At 37.7% G+C, this 20,119-nt stretch overlaps 1 protein-coding gene and 1 long non-coding RNA gene across 5 annotated transcripts; both read right to left on the reverse strand.

Annotated features, from left to right (window-relative positions):
* Positions 1-5: 5 nt before the first annotated feature.
* On the reverse strand, positions 6-16,762 carry LOC132186333 (Phox (PX) domain-containing protein). Of its 4 annotated transcripts, none has more exons than XM_059600249.2 (11): positions 16,384-16,762; positions 12,026-12,136; positions 11,592-11,656; positions 10,945-11,035; positions 10,655-10,741; positions 9,263-9,371; positions 8,341-9,122; positions 6,710-6,874; positions 6,380-6,622; positions 808-1,026; positions 6-436 (listed from the first exon to the last, which is right to left on the reverse strand). In XM_059600249.2, exons 1-11 carry the CDS (start codon positions 16,639-16,641, stop codon positions 173-175), a joined length of 2,394 nt encoding a protein of 797 aa, XP_059456232.2. In that variant the 5' UTR covers positions 16,642-16,762; the 3' UTR covers positions 6-172. The 4 variants fall into 4 exon arrangements, with proteins under 4 accessions (XP_059456232.2, XP_059456234.2, XP_059456233.2 ...); XM_059600251.2 differs by having other exon boundaries at positions 11,592-11,615; positions 16,384-16,530; XM_059600250.2 differs by lacking the exon at positions 11,592-11,656 and having other exon boundaries at positions 10,945-11,043.
* Positions 1,495-6,342, reverse strand: LOC148585014 (uncharacterized). The gene is made up of 2 exons (XR_015912641.1): positions 4,073-6,342; positions 1,495-2,701 (listed from the first exon to the last, which is right to left on the reverse strand). It is a non-coding gene; the product is annotated as an uncharacterized LOC148585014 (long non-coding RNA).
* Positions 16,763-20,119: the final 3,357 nt, after the last annotated feature.

Raw genomic sequence — 20,119 nt, forward strand, 5'->3', positions numbered from 1 at the left:
TCACGTAAACTTCAATAAATCAATTTATTTCAGAAAACAATATGATACAACAATGTTATTCAGGCACATACCTCATATGTTACAAAACTCAACGGGTGGGTTACTATTGCATTTACTTGGAGAATGTAGTAGAATTTTTCATACAAAATATTAATCTACAAGATCAACCACGTCATCTTTCTAAGAACTTGCTTAGAACAGTTTTTCTCAAAGGAACCTCCTCGTCCTCATCATCTTTCTCGGACTTAACACTTGTGTTCAGAGCACAACGTATAACTGAGTTCACCTGCATCCTCAATGTAGCATTGTCAACGAATATATCTGTCACTATCTTCCTCAACTCATCATCAGTTGTCCTTTTATAACTGCCGTTTATACTGCGGGTTTCGTCCGCTGGCATAACAGCATTTTCTACATCTTGTGCAAGGAGCTGTGCCTGTTCCAATTTTATGAACAATATGTAATAATAGGAAAAATAAGATGCAACATAAAAATAAAAAATTTAAGTCTATTTCCAAATATACTATTTTTGTCTGCCCTTGTCAGATCTGAAAGGAGAGGAAAAGAACATGCTTTTGTGCATGAATAACTTTCTCATTTCATATCAGCCTGAAATGCACCCCACTAGTTGAAATGGATCCAAAATATTTTAAAAATAAAACACTTATATTTCATATAAGAAACAGTGAAAGAAAAAGTTTTATACCCCAAATGAATTACTCTTGCATCAGTCTTCAAAATTGAGATTGGCAAGGACATATTACAGCAAGCAAAACAGAGAGAATTGAATCAAGGTGTAAAAGATACCTCTGCAAGCAGGAGACCAATTCTATTGTCAGATGTTGTCAACAAATCTATTGCATCAGATGGTGATGAAGTGTCCATAGTTAATTTATCTTCCTCTTCAACGAGAAAATTAACACTACATTCTTGAAGCCTATCACGAAGAATTCCACATTCATGCAGTAACTTGGAATTAGCAGTATTTGCTTGCTCCATTTTTTGCTTTTCCTTTTGAAGAAGCCTCTGAATGAGACACAAGGAACAACAGCATGAAATAGACGAGTTTTGCAAATGATCTAAAATAGTAACAATCAAACGTCTAAATACAAACCAATCAGCAAAAAATGTTAGAAAAAAAATAGTGCATTCTGATTGGGAATGATTTCGAAATAATAGCCACTAATGAGAGCCCAGATTCAGAATATCCAAAAGACTTGGTTGTTTCATCTCTATGTCGTGCTTTTGGGGTAGCCTGTGTGGGTGTGGGAGTGCATGCCCGCATATGGATAACCAATTGGTTCTCCTACTCTCAGAAAAGTAGAATTTCTCCCCATTAGTTGTTTGATACATACAAAGTTTCTAAAACCAAAACAATTGCTTTGTCCATATGGTCCAGATGGATAATATAACCCGTCAAATGATTCTTAGTTCGCATGCCTTTAAAAGCCACCTTAGGTACAACCAACAGTCACTAAGACCATTGACATGTACTTTTTTTTTTTTGTAAGTAATCGTAATTTTATTGAAAAGCACAAGGGCTGAACCCAAGTACACAATAAGTATACAAGAGAGACACCTAGCTAGTAGTAGAAAAAAGATAAAATATATATATATATATTAGAGACAAGCGCTCCAGCCCAATAAAAAAGAGTAAGAGGATAAAGCGCTCAATTCCACCAAAGTCCTCTCACGGTCTTCGAAGCTCTAATTGTTTCTTTTCCTCTAAAGACACCACATAAGGCAAGATAAAATCATCTTCCAAACTGCATCAACTTAAACCTACCAACAATCGCTTTCCAGCAAGCAATGAGATGTATCACCTGACTAGGCATAAACCAGGCCAACCCTACACTGCTGAAGATAATATTACAAAGAGCACTGGCAATCTCACAGTAGCGTAGAAGATGATCTACTTACTCTCCATTCTTCTTGCACACATAACACCACTCAACCACAATATGTTGTTTTCTTAGATTGCCCATGGTGAGGATCTCCCTTAATGTTGTTGTCCAAGTAAAGAACGCCACTCTCAAGGGAACCTTATTCCACCAAATACCCCTCCATGAGAAATGAGTACTATCATGGGAAATAAGAACATTATAGTATGGAGAATAACTTCTATACGGACCTGGCATGAATTAGGTTCTTTGTGCCCTCCAATACAAGAGACACATCAGCATCTCAGACAAAATAACATAAAAACCAAAACACAAGATCAAAACCCCCTTTCCCCATTCAATTGGCAAACAAGAATCCCATGAGCCATTCCCCGCCACTGCAAGATCTTGTTGCATTTCCCCTTGGATTTATGCGCCACCATTTCATGGCTACTCCATTTCCCCTCAGAGTTCTTGAGGAATATATTTATCAGTCTAAGCTCCCCATGATCCTGCACTCCACCAAAGGAATTTGCTTATTCTGCCAATAGCTAGGACAAGTGCTCTACGAGGAAATTAACAACAAAATTGGCCATATATGCTTATCTCCCTCCCTTAAATCTTTTAAAAACTCAAAAACATGGCGAGGGAAGGGAGACGAAAGAGGGAAGGGAGGATGTAAGTTGTTTACCCTAAGATTTTTCTTTTTTCTTGTTCTTAGTTGAGGTGGAAGTGGTTAGGGAAGAAAGATATTGAGAGGGAACAGATGATGAAAGAAGTAGACGCAGGTATTCAAAATAAGTGTGAAGTATGAAGAGAGACTTGGGGGGTGTTTGGCAACGGCCTTGACCCTGGCCTAAATACTGTGTTTGTCTTTTTCCTTATATGTCTTTACACTTTTACCCTTGCTTATATTTCTCCCAAAACCGGATTGTGCAGCGTCTGTTTTCCCCCAACTTCTATTTTCCTCCGGCTCCCTCTCCATCTCCGTCTCACCCCCACCCCCAAACTTGCATCCTCTCTCTCTGCCAAAAATATAAATACACAAAAGAAACCCAGAGGGGCGAGGGAAAAGAGGGCGGAGGGTTTGAGTTGAAGACGAGGAGGAGGTGCCACGTGTGGAGGAGCAGGAGTGGGACGAGGAACCGCTAGAGGGCTGGAGATTGAGCTGAGCCCTTGAGCCGTAGAGGATGATGGCGGCGCGGTCATAGGCGCGAGCGGCGTCCTCGGCGGTGGTGAAACAGCAATTAGGGAAACCATAGATGCAACTCTGATGTCACAACCAAAATATCAGGGAGACGAGTAATTCTGGCTGGTACAATAAAGTAGACTTAAAACATGAGAGAAAATAGTTATATATGTTCAAATGCTAACTCTGCCACAAAGAAACAGGTCACCCTTCCTCAAATAATTTTGGAACCACATATGAACTCCATGTACGGTGAATCTATAACCGAATGCCACACAACATGCCATGAATCAGATATAAGTATGGGGATTTCGTTGCAGGATACATTCAATGCTTTGTTGCGAATTGTTGAGTTTCGACAATTTCTCAGCTAAAATCTGTCCATCAAAATCGCTGTTGCTCAATTTTTCATCGAGTGAAATTTGAAATTGTTTGGTAGAATTCAAATTATACCAGTTGAAATTCTCCCTGACGAGTCATGAAGGCCGGGGCTAGCGTCGATTTGTGGGTGAACTGCGACAGATGTTGGGGTCTCTCGAAGCCAAGTCTGGGTCACTGGTCTTTGATGAGTCCTCGCCGGCGGGGAAGCAGAAGGGTAGACCTGAAGGCGTCTTCGTCTGGGCGCTCTTTTGCTGATGTAGTGCGTTCAAAGATCGGTTCTGCCGTGAAACCTGCTGGGTTGACGTCGATGCTTCTGAGCCACCTGGATTTGTTCCCGGTGGCGGAGTGCTATGTGCCGGGGAACGGTGGTGAGGAGGTGAGAATGGCGATGGAGAAGCAAGCGAGGATGGTCATTCGGGATTCACTGAAGAAGATGAAGTCTGGTTCAGCGGTGGAGTATGGGTCAGTGAAGAAGTTGAAGAAGATGAAAGGTTTTTCGTCGTTCAGGAAAAAAAAACGCAAAAAGTGGCTTAGAGGAAGATAAGGGCAATATAGTCAAAGTTTGATGGTCAAAAGGTCAAAAGTGAACAGGGTCTGGGCCATAGCTTTTGCCAAACGAAGCCTTGTTGGGTTCCCAACGATGTAGTGGCTTGGTGGGGTTCTTGTTGCCTGTTGAATGGGGAAAGGGGGTTGTCGATTGAATGGAAAAAGAGGGTTTTGATCTTATGTTTTCGTCTATATGTTATTTGGTCACCAAAGACATGGTGTATGCCAGGTCCTTATAAAAGTTATCTATAGTATGATCCGACATCAAACAACCTTCTCTTAGAAGATACCCAATAAAGCTTGTCTTCCCCCCTCTCACTCTAAAGGAACATAACAAGGTGAAAAACGAGGTAAAGAGATCCACTCCCAATCGTGAGTAGCTTTGAGAAAGTTAATATTCTACTGATTAGAGGTACTAAAGAGCTCCAAATGGTCTGCCACTGCAGCTTCCTTAGAATGGGCTATTTTATACAAGTTCAGAAAAGCTATTTTGAGGGCTTGGTCCCTGTACCATACATCATGCCAAATATGAAATTTAGAGTCATCACCGACCACAAGTTCAGTAAGGCTAGAAAAATCCCCCAAGTCCCTTATGATATTTTTCCAAAGCCCCACCCTATACGACCCATGGACCTCATTGGAACACCACCTTCCCCAAGCAATGCCATATTTATGGTCCACAACGAACCTCCAAAAGGCATCTCTCTCATGAGCATAGTGCCAAAGCCACTTCTCTAAAAGAGCTCAATTGAACACAAGCACATTTTGAAGCTTGTGGGTTCAAAAAGAGGGGAAACAAAAAGAAGATGCACGCATTTCCGTTTCGTGAATCAAAGGCTATTGTAGTAGTGCCATGTGGATAATGCAAGTATTCCACGTCTCAACTTAATATGTTTAAGCCAGGGTGTTATATCTATTGCCCCTAGTTTCTTTGGTATAAGAGAGATGAAGGTGGCATTGAGGCTTTTTCCAAACATACCTCTCATACCTCTAGCATGAAAATCATGCAAGACATTCATAATGTTTGCTTTGAGCACCTCCTAACAAGTTTGGAAGAAAAACCATCAGGCCATCAGGACCAGGAGCCTTGTCATAGTTAAGGGCTTTCATCACCTCAAAAACATCAATCTCCTCGAAAGGTCTCTCCAACCAAATGGCCTCCTCCCCCTCAATAGACTTGAAACTTTGGCCATCCAACCTAGGTCATCAACTATAACGCTCGGTGAACAAGTTATCATAGAACTGCACAATATGTTCTCTAGTCAGTCTGATCTGAACAAACTATGTCATTAACCACCAATTGCTGTATGGTTTTATTCCTTCTATTCGAATTGGCCACTCACTGAAGGAACTTTGTGCACTTGCCACCCTCTTTTAACCAAAATACCCTCGATTTTTGCCTCAAACTCATCTCCTCCAAAAGAATTGACCTCTCCAAATAATTAACCACTGTAGCCTTCCTTGTTATCTCCTCATATAAACCTCTCTCTTCCTCCAAACCCTCTAGAACCCGCAATCAGTAGGGTTACTTGTCGCGCTAGCTAAAGCATGAGCTCTTCTTTCTTGCTCATTGGGTGCCCTTGTTCTAAGAGAATTCTTCCAACACCTCCTGTTTCTTTCTCCCTATGTTACCAAGCTCTTAAATTAGCTTTAGAGCCTTGTGTTTGTGAGCCAGAATATAACTTGGACAACCCTGAAAGTGGTAAGAGGACTACCATATCAACAAATCCTTCTGATTTTAGCCACAAGTTTCAAACTTGAAATATATTATAGCTCCAAGAAGATCTTCACAGTCAAGAAGAATAGGTAAGTGACCCAAGCATAGTCTGGGTAACCTCTTTTGAATCAAATCAGGGAACTAGGCTTCCCAATCTTGGGAAACAAGAAATCTATCAATCCGAGACCATGATGGGAGGTCCCAGTTGCTAGACCGTAAAAGAACCACCCACTAGAGGAATATCCATGAGCTCCTGCTTCGAAATGAAATCAGAAAACTCCAACATAGCTGGACAGTAGTAACAGGCCACACCTAATCTCTCACTAGGAAAGCGCGTGACATTGAAATCCCCTTGATGCACTATGTTAATATGGCCATAAATTTGAGATCATAACTCCAGCCTTGCATTTTTTCTTAAACCCATCAAAACTGTACTAAAAATATGTTAACAAACAATTTTTCCTTTAGCTAGTTATACATACAACAAGTAATAAACCCATCAAAACTGTACTAAAAAACTAATTATCCATAAGGAAAAATCAGGAAATATTAAAAGGATAATGTTAGTTCAAGACACATGGAAGAACCAGAAACCATATTATATACCCAAGTACATACAAAATAAATAAATAAAAATTTAAATAATAAAAAAAAAAAGGATGTTACCTCTACTTCTAGTTTTTCTTTCATTAATTGGCTGAGCTCCTGCTTCAAGTCTAACTGAGAACTTCGAAGAGATTTGACCTCTTTAACCAGCAGCTTTACATCTGCCTTTGATTTCACCTCAAACTCTTCATGACATCTCTGCAAGTTCTCAAGCTGTTCTCTAGCAAAATCCAACTCCTGCAGCAACGTTATTTTCTCTTGAATGATTGCTATTTTTGTTGACTCTGCACGCACCTTTTCATCCTGGAACATTCTTGCACATCATAACCGAAGCCCCCCAAAAACAGAATAAGGAGATACAGAAAGTGATAGGGGTGGGAAATGTCTTACCTGTTCAGACTTCAAGTTTAGTTCCAACTCCAAGCACTTACTGCGAAGCTCCTCCATATCCCACTGCATTTGAGTAAATCTTTCCCTTTCAGTTAAAACAGCCTGTTCCATGTTATCTTTACAATTCTGTCTGGTAGTTTCAAGCTCCACTTCCAAATCTTTGACCTAAAAAAGAATATCCCCCATTTATGAATTACATGTATGGTATGGTACTTAAATTGATCCTGAAAATATTAAAGTAAATAACCAACAATAATCACAACAATCACAAAGTGAAAGTAGGCAAAAGATTCTATTAAGTTTGCCTCCATTGGAGTACAAAACACACTTAAATAGACAAACGACTAAACCCTAGTGTAGGGCAACACCCATTTATTGAATTACCAAAAACACCCTTGCCTCTTGAAAATTAAATAAAACATAAAACTAAATACTAATAACCCAGTTATTAGACCTAAATAAAACTAGATTATAGTAAAATTTGGGTCTTGCCCCTTGCATTAAACTTCTGTTTCACTCTTTTGTGGATCACCAAACAAGAAATTCCTAATGTAATTTTGGCAAAGAGCAGGGGTGAACCTACATGCACTTCCAAATTTCTGCGTAAGTATATGCCAATTTTGAATATGAAAATAAACAAACTAAAACCAATAAAATAACCCAGTTTTATGGTTTCCAAATAAGTGTGGGGAACTGTAGTCTACTATTTACATGGCAATCTACTATTAGATCCTGTTGTTGCACTTCCACATGTAGTGCTGGTGAGGAGAGGATGGCACAAACCCATAAGAGCCACCCCTGCAAGTGCAACAGTTGCAATTGACCCACAAGCTACTGGCATTACCAAGCCTTCAACGAAATTGTGACCTGTAGTGTTATACAGTCCGAAACAACTAAGCCCTCCCGATCACTGTATCAAGTAGAGAGGTGAGAAAGGTCACCATGAAAACAACCCTTGCAAGGAAGTCTCCCTTTAGTAGAGAACTGCAGGCACCTAAATTTATGCAGACACCACGTCTCCACAGAGCACCAATTAACAAATAATTCTACAGAAAAAGTTCCAACTCAAAATCCATTCAGAATTGATTAACAAATAAACTGTAAGGTGTGACCAGAAATAAATAAATAAAATGTAAGATGCATCTTTTAGCATGCACCGTTCTGCATGCAAAACTAATTTAAAATGGAAGAGAACTCGCAGGATATCATGACAAGAACTCCTAGCAGCTTTCTCCATAAAATTGTTTTATTTGTAGCCAACATAAAAATGTCAAAATATAAATATGCGCACAAAGAGAGAGGGATATAGAGACAGAGAGTACTGATATTCAGAATTGGATGGGAATAACTGTCATCTACAAAATCAACTGGTTTGCCATAAAATATAAGGCCCAACTATCAGATCAATGGACACCAATGTATGGTATCTATCCCTATTTGTAAAAGAGCAAATGACTGATGTAAAGTTATTACAACCAAGCTAATGAATAGTAATAACTATTTCATTCCATCTTCATTCATTTCTGGTAATAGTTATTCATTTTCCCAATGGAATTGTCATTCCGCATACCAAACGTGCCCTAAAGAATCAGAATTACCAAAAACAAACTTATTAATGTTATAAAATATACCTTTGTCGTGAGGAATTGTCTCACAGCAACTTCTTGATTCAATCTTGCTATAAGATCCTCCAAGTCCGTTTTTGCTGTGGCTAGTCTCCGCTGCATGGTAACAAGTACCCTATTCAATTTATGTCGTTCATCAGAGGGAAGAGCAACCAGTAAATCCCTTGGAAGCTGTAAATCTGGGTTGCCAAAAGAATCCATGTTTCTTGGAGCTTCAGGACCTTCAGAATGGTCAGGGTAATCACCACGTAAATTGGCTGCCCCTATATTCGATATTTCACTGGCTTTTACAGAGCTCAAGTCACTTCCAACACTCTCAGTTGAGAGTCTATGAACGTGGCCAGCCGGCTTGCAGTCCCCTAGTTCAGGAAAAAACTCTGTTCCATCCATGCGGAGAAGTTTAGCATCGGAAGTATTCTCGACTATTTCATCCCTGCCTGTACTGTAGCCCTCACTTCCTGTATGCATTCTACGCCTGGAAAATCTTTGTAGGCTCTCCCGAATAAACTTTCTGTTAAACATGCCATACTTGTCAGTTGTTCCAATTGGATCAAATAGATCTTGTTCAGATATTGAATTCTCCATGCCAAGATCAGCGGAACCATCATCCCAGTGTCTTGGTGTTCCGACCTCAGATATCTCATAAGGAGTATCATTACCATGATCTGATGCAATTGATGAACTCGCAGCAAGCACAGAAACATCTGAGTTGGCATGGAACAGAGATGATGGAAACATCTGAGTTGAAGAATATGCATCTGGAATTTTCTGATTCTCATCATTGAATGCTGAAGATTAAAAACACAGGATTGCATTAATTTGGTGGTAGGGACTTATATTCTACTTCTTAATATCACCACTAAGTGTGGTTCATAATTCAGAAAACTAATATAATTCTGATTCCAAGATGCAACAAGGAAACACCTACAAGACCTCGCAGCAGCTTCTAGCTCAAGAAAGGTTGCCATTGGAGCACTTCTTGATAAATCAATGTCCGACAATAGTTTTTCCAGCCAATCCTCCAAGGAACACTTTCGCTGCAACAAACTAACCAATTTGAGAATATTATTACTGTTATTTTGAGGAGATATATACTTGATTTTTAAACTCTTCAGTACTAACCAACAAAAATTAAAATGCTTGATAGTGTAATAATGGCGGCAGATAATCAATGCAGCCAAATATTATAAAAGTGGGCCACTGCCCAAAAATTGCACACTAATTATTGAACACATGAACCAAATATTTAGACAGAGAATTGGAAAAAGGAGAAACCTAGAATTTGCAAAGCCAAATTAAAACGGACCATGTATTATCCATGCCATGAACTACTGTATACTTTCACTTCATACATTTTCTACAATTTCCAGGTTCTATTAGAAGCCAAAATTAAGGGTCAAACAAGCTACGCTACCATTTCATGTGCCTAAGAAACTGAAGCAAGAGTTTTACCCTTATTATTATCCCTGTAGACAGGAAGCTTAAGGCACATGCTATGAAACTTAAAACAATCCTTCAAAAGCTCCATGCAATAACATATTAACAGCCTAACCAAACATGCCAAACAAAACAAAATTTACCCATAATGAGTGAAGTTCAAGATCATCAGGCTCATCAACGCCTACACAGTAATGAGTAGGAATTTTCATACAATAACACCAAGAGTAATGACCACGTCCATCCAACCAACAGGCAATATACTGTGAAAAGTAATCTCTGAACGTCCTCACATACGCCTTGATAAGGCACGACCAACCTTCTAATAATGGAAAGGAAATAAACCTCAAATTTCATAGAAGGGCAATATAGTGAGATAAACTCACACCTTCCCAAGCAAACCTCAAGCGTAAAAAGAATGCAGACCAAGAAAGACTGTCATCATGACATTATCCTAGATTCATCTGCAGCCTTCAATGAAATTACCAGTAGTGGTTCTGCTTTTGCAGGGCTTAAACCAATCTTGATGCTCAGATCCTTCCATATAGTTCAGTTCTATATTGTATAGATACTTCCATACACATCCATTCAGCAGAAAAACTCAACTCCAAGAAACAATTAACTCCTGTTAGAAGGGTTAAAACAAGAAAGGGGACCACTATAGCAGAACTCAAAACTTCCCCTTCAGTCCATTAAGCATTTTATTCATAAAGCAGTGGTGAGAATCAGTTGCACAATCTACACAATTCAATGCTCATGCAATGTGTCCGGAAGAGTATATCTAATCTAGATATCAATTCTGAATGTCATGAAATGGTTAAAGAAAATTAGATAATTGCCACAAAAGAGTATGATAGACAAACAAGAAAATCATGTAACCCACCTCTTCCAAAAGTTTCCGGCTGTTCATTTTCAAAATCCTCTTTGGAGGAGCTGGAGGCAGATTTTTCATAGGAAATGCCTTTCGGACCTACAAAGCCAGTAAAAAAAATGAATACATATTCCAATCAGAATATGAAAAATGATATGATGTATTCAGCAACGCAGAGAATGACAAAAGTCAAAAACACATTTACGGATATTTTAATTTTGGAAAACAACGCAAAATGCATGCAATTATGAGAAAAACAGAAAATGCTTTATTTAGGGTGATACACAGGAAATGCCACTTACTTCAGAAAAAAGCTTCAAAAAATCATTAAATCTTCGTAATATCACTCGAGTAGTAGTAATCCCTTCTGGAGATTGTATACCAACTTGAACCCTGTAAAACTGTTCTCTATGAATGTTAAAACAGAATAACTAAAGTGGTGTACAGTTAAACCTAAAATTACACAGAACCAGCTCAAAACACTACTAAGCAACTCTCAGTGTCAGAAACTTTGCTGATAATATAACTCATACTATTCAGATTTTACCATTTGAAAATCTCATTGCTTCAAAAAATTAGATAACTTAGCTACCAGTAACTAGAGAAACAAACCATTCTCCACAATCATTTATAAAAAATCGTACCTCATGAACCTGTTTGTAATAAAGAAGACAGAGAAGTGGAAAAAGAATGTGTGATACATATTACAGCATTGTTACCCTATGAAGCCCAATTAAAGAAATGGGTAAAACTAGACAGCTTCGAACCCAACATCTCTATTATTTACTAAAGAAGAAAATAAATGAAATCTCTTATCTTATGAAACAAATTTTCACTTGCTTTAACAAAACGTGTCAAGAATAAAGATGATGAAAACAGACAAGTAAAGACCATAAAAGTTTCTTGACATTGAAGTTGCATTGAAGCCGCATTAACAATAGCAACTAACCTTAAATTATGATTGAAGATACTTCTACAAAACAAACAAGAATGAAGATCTTCTGAGAATTCCAACTTGAAACAGTAAAGGAAAAAGAGGTCAGAAACACACTCAAGAAGACACAACAAGTTTAATGCCACTTGAGTTGTCAGTTGTTTTTTGACTTTTTGTTCTTCTTTTTTCTTCAGTTTAGGGGTTCCCTTGCATTCTCCATGTGCACTAGGGTTGCGTCCCTTTGCGCTTAATTAATCATATCGACATTACTTATCAAAATAATAAATAAATAAAAAAGAAAAAAAAAATTAACTGCCATAACAAACACTTATAAGACGCACGTATAAAAGAAACAGCTAACATTTATCAAACCTATAAACAGCAAAGTGGTTTTGATCTAAAATAGTTGAAAATAAAACATTATAAATTAAAATTATATATATACATACCGCCACAAGATCTGAACCTCTTGATTTGGGAAGGAAAAGCCAGGAAGGAATTGTGACGCAGTAACTCCAACCAGAATGAAAATCATGTGGCCAAACAGTGTCACGTCCATCCTACATTCCAAGAGTAGGAAACATTGTCATAAATGGAAAGATTTACAAAACCTCAATGCCAAGCTCTGTGATATGTGCCAGTGCCTGTAGAGATCATACCAGTAAAACAGAGAGGGAAAAAATCTCTAAACCTGCTGATCCAGGCTCACCCACCAAATATATATAGAAGAAAAATTTTAGACAAGTTCATTTGATAGTCAAAAACACAAAATCGGTGATGTCTTAGCCAGGTATCAATTATACATAGCCGGAGCCTGTTTGGCTGTCCCAATCATGGAATCGATTCTTTAATATTCAATGTATTTGACCATATAATCCATCATATATTTTGATAATAAATACTTTTTTAAGCATAACAATATACCATGGGTGAAAACTAAGCTATGTTTGTTAAACATTTTGAAAACTGCTTTTTGTTTTTTGATTTGAAGAAGTTTTTGATGCGACAAAAAGTTGAGAAGCGTTTTTGGTGGGGCCCACATTTGAAAAGTGCTGTAGGTAAACCTTTTGAAAAGTGTTTTGTGTTTTTAAAGAAACAAACACTAAACATGCAAACACTAATTTATTTTTCAGGTGTGGGGCTGACTTTCTTTTAGATAATTAAAAAATAAATTAAAAAAAAAAAAAAGAAAAAAAAAAAAAGAGTGGCTCAGCCGAGGAGAAGGGTAGCTGCGCAGCCACCCCTCTCCTCTGTTGGGGGTGTCTGTGCGACCACCTCTCTCTGTTTTTATATCGTTTTTTTTTTTTTTTTTTTTGAAGTAATAAATCAAGCTCCACAACGATAAGAAGGTGTAGGAAGTTTTTTAAAAGGCGCACATTGTTCAGTTTTATACACAATTGTTCACCGAAAGCTGTAGTCGAAGGCCTATACCGGATGGCTTATCATTTTAGTCTATTGGAAGTGAGGAAGGTTTGTGGTTAGAAAGTGATTTTGAAGAAAGTGAGGTCCATCGTTTCAGGCCCCGATGGTTTCTCTTTGGGTTTTGTGCAAACCTGTTGGGAGGTAATTAAAGAAGATATAATGGCTGTTTTCAGAGATTTCTACAGCAAGGGGAGGTTTCAAAAAAGCCTTAATGCAACATTTATAGCACTCATTCCAAAAAAAGCGGGGGCAGAGGAGTTAAAGGACTTTTGACCTATTAGTTTGGTGGGCATTGTGTATAAATTGATTTCCAAAGTGCTAGCGAATTGATTGAAAAATGTGTTAGAGAAGATAATATCGAAGTCTCAAAATGCATATATCAAGGGGAGACAGATTCTAGATTCGGTTCTGATAGCTAATGAATGTATTGACAGCCATCTTAGATCTGGAGAACTCGGTTTGTTATGTAAATTGGACTTAGAGAAGGCGTATGAACACGTGAGTTAGGAGTTTTTGCTATTCATATTGCAACGAAGTGGGTTTGGGGAGAAATGGAGGAATTGGATAGCGTTCTGTATTTCTACAGTCCGATATTCAGTTTTGATTAATGGAGAACCCTCAGGTTTTTTTAATAGCTCCCGGGGTATAAGACAAGGGGATCCACTATCTCCTTTTCTGTTTGTTATTGTGATGGAGGCTCTAAGTAGAATGATGGAGGCTACTGAAACTAGTGGTCTTGTGGCTGGTTTTTCAGTGGGAACAAGGAACAATCCTGGTCTTAGTGTCTTACATTTGCTGTTTGTTGATAACACATAGATTCTTTGTGGGGCCGACGAGGAACATCTTAGAAATCTACGGTATCTTTTTCTATGTTTTAAAGCAGTCTCAGGGCTAAAAATTAACTTGTTAAAGTCTGAGATTGTTCCAATTGGTGAGGTAGAGGATGTTGATAGGCTGGCAAACATTTTTGGGTGTAGGGTGGCAGGATTACCTATGATATATTTGGGTCTTCCTTTGGGGGCGCCTTATAAGTCTACCACCATTTGGAATGATATTATTGAGAAGATGGGAAGGAAATTGGCAGGTTGGAAGAAAATGTATCTATCAAAGGGTGGGAGGCTCACACTAATCAAAAGTACCTTGTCCAACCTCCCTACGTATTTCTTGTCTCTATTTTCTATTCCGGTGAGTGTGGCGAATAGATTGGAGAAGCTACAAAGAGATTTCCTGTGGGGGGGTCTAAATGAGGAGCCTAAGTTCCATCTAGTGAAATGGGCTCAAATTTATTCTCCCATGCAAGATGGTGGGGTTTAGGAATTCGAAACTTTGCGCACTTTCATTCTCGCTTTATTAGGTAAATGGTTATGGCGATATGCAACGGAAAGGGAAGCGTATTGGAGGTTGGTTGTAGAAGTATGGGTGTATGAACGGTGGATGGTGTACCAAGGTGGTAGAGGACCCTAATGGAGTTGGGGTGTGGAAACATATTCGGATAGGGTGAGAAGTTTTCTCGAAATTTATTAGCTTAGGAGTAGGAGATGGCTCCCACATTAGATTTTGGCATGATATTTGGTGCGGGGATCAGTACTTAAAGGAAGCATTTCCTGCGCTATTTCGAATTGCGAGCAATAAGGAGGCATGGGTTAGGGATCATATGCAGCTGGCTGGTCAATGATGTTATATAGTGGAATGTTCCTTTTTCACGGGCGGTCCAAGATTGGGAGGTAGAGGTGGTAATGGCCTTTTTTGGGAAGTTATATGCTTTGCGTAATCACATGGGGGTGTCGAATTGCATGCGGTGGACTCCTTCTAAACGACATATCTTTGAGGTCAAGTCTTTTTTTTCGTAAGCTTTCTTCTTCGAAGACAGATGTGGCTTCCTCTTTCCCGTGGAAGAATATATGGAAAGTAAAAGTTCCATTGAGAGTTAGTTTCTTTGTGTGGACGGTGACTCTTGGAAAGATTTTGATCTTGGATAATTTGCATAAAAGAGGTATCATTGTGGTGGGATGGTGTTGTATGTGCAAGCACAGTGGCGAGTTTGTAAACCATCTTCTCCTTCACTGTGAAGTGGCCCAAGCTTTATGGAGTATGGTTCTCTCTCTTTTTGCTGTTATATGGGTCATGCCTAGAAGAATGGAAGATTTGTTAGCCTGTTGGCGCGGTCAGTGAGGTAATATTTTAGCTAAGGAGGTATGGTGAATCGCACCACTGTGTGTAATGTGGATTATTTGGCGAGAGTGGAATGGAAGATGTTTTGAAGATCAAGAAAGGTCAATGGAAGAGCTCAAAAAGTTGCTTATTCAAACTCTGTTCCATTGGGCCGACGCTTTAGTGTGCCTCAATTTTCTACTATGTCTCAATTTTTATCTTTATGTTCCTTTTTTTGCCTTTAGTGGAGCCTTTTTTTGTATACTCCCTGTGTACTAGGATTGTGCCTCTCTGCGCTTTTCAATGAATCACTTATTAATCAAGAAAAAAAAAAGCAAGTTTTTTAAAAGGTCTGTTGTGTTTTCTCTTTAAATATTTTGTATTCTGTTTTTTGAAAACTATAAAGTGTTTTGTGTTTTGAAAAGTGAATCGTATTTTACAATATTACACCACTTAATAACTTCTCATAAGATCAATCCTTACCGAACCTACTATGAGATTATATGACCAACACATGCCCATAATACTTGCCATATATAAAGATTATCGGAGATTAAGAACTACCTTGTCTAAAAAATGTTCAATTTTTATTTATTTATTTATTTTTTTATATATATATATATACTTTACAATGCAGTAAACAAATAAGTTTTGGATTAGATAGTAAATAACAAATTGATGTGAAATTTAGCATGCATGATATGTGTATAGAAGACATGTAATCCAAAATGGTGTACTTGGCAAAATACTATTCTAATTGAAAGTTATAGAATGGTGTAAAAGTATAAGAAACACACCCAGAAATTCAATTAGATTTGACCCAACCACAATAACAAAAACAAAAAAGATATTCAATTTCACTACGCTTATTAAAAAAAGGGGATTATTCCCAGAAGCAACCATGGCAACTTTTCAGACACATAAATCAAATTAAATTACTTCTTCAGAATTGAACAGCTTGATCAATTCAAACAGTCAGCTAAAACAAACTCAAAAATTAATTACCAAAACCCACTAACTAAATTCAAAGCCACCAAAATAAAAACAACAAATGGGAAATTATGCCAACCATTCCCAGAGGCCCCATCAAGTCAAACAGTCAGCTCTAACGAACACAAAGCATTTACCAAATTAACCAAACCCACAAATTAAAAATTCAACCCCACAAGAAAACAATTTTTTTTTTTTTTTTTTTTTAAAAAAAGGTGGATCAAACACAAAAAGAAAAGAGTACCCATTTGCGAGGAGGGGGGCTCCAGTCCATGCCCAAAGGGAGCGGCGACTTGCCGTCATGGCGGTGCTTTGGAGGGCTGCGATTGGCCATCACACGCCTGTCACCACCGTTGTTATCAACAAAATCATCGTCGTCGCAAGGGGCAGTTGTGGAATTGGAAGAGGAAGAAGTCCGGCGATGAGAGAAGGGTTGGAGGATTGGATCGGATAAGTTGAGGTTGAAGTCCAAGAGAGAGAGGTCGTGCGCGTAGAGATTCATTTTTTATCTCTAAGCCTTCGTGATTGTCTCTGCTCTCCTGTGACCGACTTGTAAAACTTCAAACGAACGGAGAGATTCAAAGCAATCTTGTTCTTTCAAGTTTCCGTGGAGATTTTTTTTTTTTTTTGTCTCTCTATTCATACCGGGCACGGGGGCAAGGGAAAAGGGGAAAGTTTCCGTGGAGTTTGATACCTGTTGACACCTGTAACCTGTTGATACTTTGGATGTTGACGACGTAACGTCCGATGCTACTTGCATTCCTAAATTTCATTTACCTCCCTAGAGAAAATTTTTAGGAAAAAATATATATGAAAAACCCTACAAACTACTGGTAGTTTGTAATATAATTTTTTAATGTTTAAAAGTTACTGAAGTAGTCCTTTAAACTATCAAAATGTATTAAAAATGTTACTTATTTTTTTATATTCTACCTGCATTCTTTTTTTATATTCCTATAATACCCCTATTCTTTTAACAAATAAAATAATAAAATAATTGTAAAAAAAAAAAAAAAAAAAAAAAAAAACCAAACAATTTTTTAAAAATACAAAAAAACCAATGAGCGAATAAATACCAAAAAAAAAAAAAAATGTTCGTTGGAATAAATAAATAATTAGTCCCTGTAGTTGGTCTAAATTACAAATTGCTTCATGTCTCTAAAGGGTAGCTCAATTGGCTGTAGACCACGCCTAATGAAGCGAAGGTCACTAGTTCGAATCTCTCTCCCCCTTCCCTTGTGTGGACATGTCTAAAAAAAAAAAAAAATTACAAATTACTTCATGTCCTATTAAAGTAAATTTAGTCCTTGGAGTCAAATTCTGTTAAAAAATTGTTTTTATTAGCGCATTGATTTACTTTAATATGACCTAAAGCAATTTGTAATTTAGATCAACTACAGTGACTAATTATTTATTTATTTCAATTTTTTTTATATTTTAAAAAAATTGTTCGGTTATTTTTACAATTATTTTATTATTTTATTTGTTAAAAGAATAGGGGTATTATAGGAATATACAAAAATAAGTGGCATTTTATATACATTTTGGTAGTTTTGGGGCTACTTTAGTACCTTTTGAACATTAAGGGACTATATTAAAAATGATTAGTAGTTTGGAGAGCTTTTTTATATTTTACCCAAATTCCTACAAACTTATTCTTTAAACCTAGAGAAAGTCAAGACTTAAAAGAGAAGCTAAAATGTTAATTTTTAGTTTTCCTTCTTCTTATTTTATATATATAAATTTAAAAAAAAAATAAAATAAAATAAAAAAGACATTTTATTTCCTCTATCTTTTCTGAAAGTTTATAAGGATCGTGTTTTGTCTCGAACAACCAAAATATTCAACAATGAATAACTAAGCCATATTAACAAACACAAAATATGCACAGCAGAAAAATAAACAAACACAACCACAACATAGATTTTGTTCACGAAGTGGAAAACCCTTGAGCACCTCGGAGCAGTCAAACCTAGAAAATCACTAAATGAAGATTCACAGTTACAGAATAGACAATACTCACAACTTTGAGGACCTCTAAATTTTGTAAGAACAATAAGCTTCCTACGTTGTCTTCATTGTGACCATCTTCAAGCAATGCATCTCTTTACTGACCATTCGGTATACTTCTTCACCAAACACCAACCAAAGATACCAGTTTTATTATCATCAAGCAAGCAAGGCAGCAATCAACACGCCAAAGGCTAAGACGCCAAACAAGAGAAATGGCAGCTTCAAGCCATAATACGTCCCCTCTTGAATATCAATACCACCAAGATCTAGTGCTAGTGGAGAAAAAGAGACTTTAGTGAAGAGAGAGCTCAACAAAATAATTTTCAAAAGTCTAAAGAATTAATAGTGACAGGAAGACTATTTATAGGAGACCCATTTTCTTCGTCACGTCCTAACGGGACGTTTTTCATTATGATGGAAAGAATAGATTCGTAGATTTGAGAATTCCACGTCTTAACGAGGGAACATTCCGTTATAACGAGAAGACCAAAGGTCTCATCTTTGTCACATGTCCTGTCTTAACGCACCAGCCGATGGGAAACCAGAGAGTCCAACTTTGGTCTCGTTACATGTCCTGTCCTGATGGGGTTCTTGACGATAAAACAAAGGCTTTAATTTTGCTCTCGTCACTTGTCCCATTCTGACAAGAAACCAGGGAGTTCAACTTTGCTCCCGTTACTTGTCCCGTTTTGACGGGATTCCTGACGAAGAACCAAGAAGTCCAACTTTTGCTCCCGTCACATCCTCGCTTGACGCAGTTCCTGACGACAAACCAGTGAGTCCAACTTCTGTTCCCATCACATCCTTGTCATGACGTCGTACCTAACGAGAAACCAAGGAGACCACTTTTACTCCCGTTACATGTCTCATTCTAATGGTACTTTTGACGGGAAAACAGGGAACACTCGGAAGCCCAAAAAACCTTAGAATCAACTCCCAAAGTTCAACAAAGTTTTAAATACATAAACATACAAGAAATATCATTGAATACAGCCAACCTAAAACCTAACATTTTTCCTATAATTAATTCGGTAAACATATAATAAATTCTTGAGTCAACACGTGAAAACAAAAAACTCCCTCAACCTCGTTTTTTGAATTTTTACTTCCTGTGTCATTCGAAAAAATGTCATAAGTCCTTTCGTTATATTTTGCTCAAAATATCTAACGTCCGTTATTAAATCTCAAAACTCACAATTTTCCACGTTAGCTTTTTTTCACCTCACTTTAAAATATTAATTTTTTATTAATTTAATTTAAAAATTAAATCTTAAAATAAAAAAATTGAAGGGGTGGCTAGCGATGGGGCTGCCATCCCCCAACCAATCATGTGGTAGCTGCAAGCCACCCCTAGGGGGTTAGGGGTGGCTTTGCGGCCACCCCAAAGCCCCTGGGGGTGGCTTGTAGCCACCTCAAGGTTGGTTGGGGGGTGGGGGTGGCAGCCCCACCGCTAGCCACCCCTTCAATTTTTTTTTTTTTTTTTAGATTTAATTTTTAAATTAAATTAATAAAAATTAATATTTTAAAGTGAGGTGAAAAAATGTCGACATGGCAAAACGGTGAGTTTTGAGATTTAATAACGAACGTTAGACATTTTGAAGAAAATGTAACGAAAGGACTTATGACATTCTTTTCAATTGACTCAAGGAGTAAAAATTAAAAATACAAAAGTTGAGGGAGTTTTTTGTTTTCACGCGTTGACTTAGAGATTTATTATACATTTAGCCTAATTAATTTAAAAGAATATTTAAAATGGTGTTGGGTATTGGGCCAATCAGAAACCATTATGTTGATATCAGATGAGGTGACATCACAGGAATTAACTAAGTCCAAAACTAGGTCCATTGTTCGAGTAGCTTGTGATAGGTATGTTAGGGATATTTCACCCAACGCAAGTCTTTGGGCCCACAACTATCGGGCCATGGGTGTTTGTCAACATTAACTCGGAGAGATAATGGCCCTTGGGA

The sequence above is a fragment of the Corylus avellana genome, chromosome 6 (genome assembly GCF_965113065.1).
Source record: "Corylus avellana chromosome 6, dhCorAvel1.hap1.2, whole genome shotgun sequence".
Taxonomy (NCBI): Eukaryota; Viridiplantae; Streptophyta; class Magnoliopsida; order Fagales; family Betulaceae; genus Corylus; species Corylus avellana.

What these genes read in the sequence shown, in the direction of transcription:
- LOC132186333 (XM_059600249.2), bottom strand. Translation starts at nt 16,641, where the DNA reads ATGAATCTCTACGCGCACGACCTCTCTCTCTTGGACTTCAACCTCAAC. An exon ending in ATCTTCAATCATAATTTAAG is followed by an intron (nt 11,036 to 11,591) that starts GTTAGTTGCTAT and finishes ACAGTTTTACAG; the next exon opens with GGTTCAAGTTGGTATACAAT. An exon ending in TTGGTCTCCTGCTTGCAGAG is followed by an intron (nt 437 to 807) that starts GTATCTTTTACA and finishes AAATTGGAACAG; the next exon opens with GCACAGCTCCTTGCACAAGA.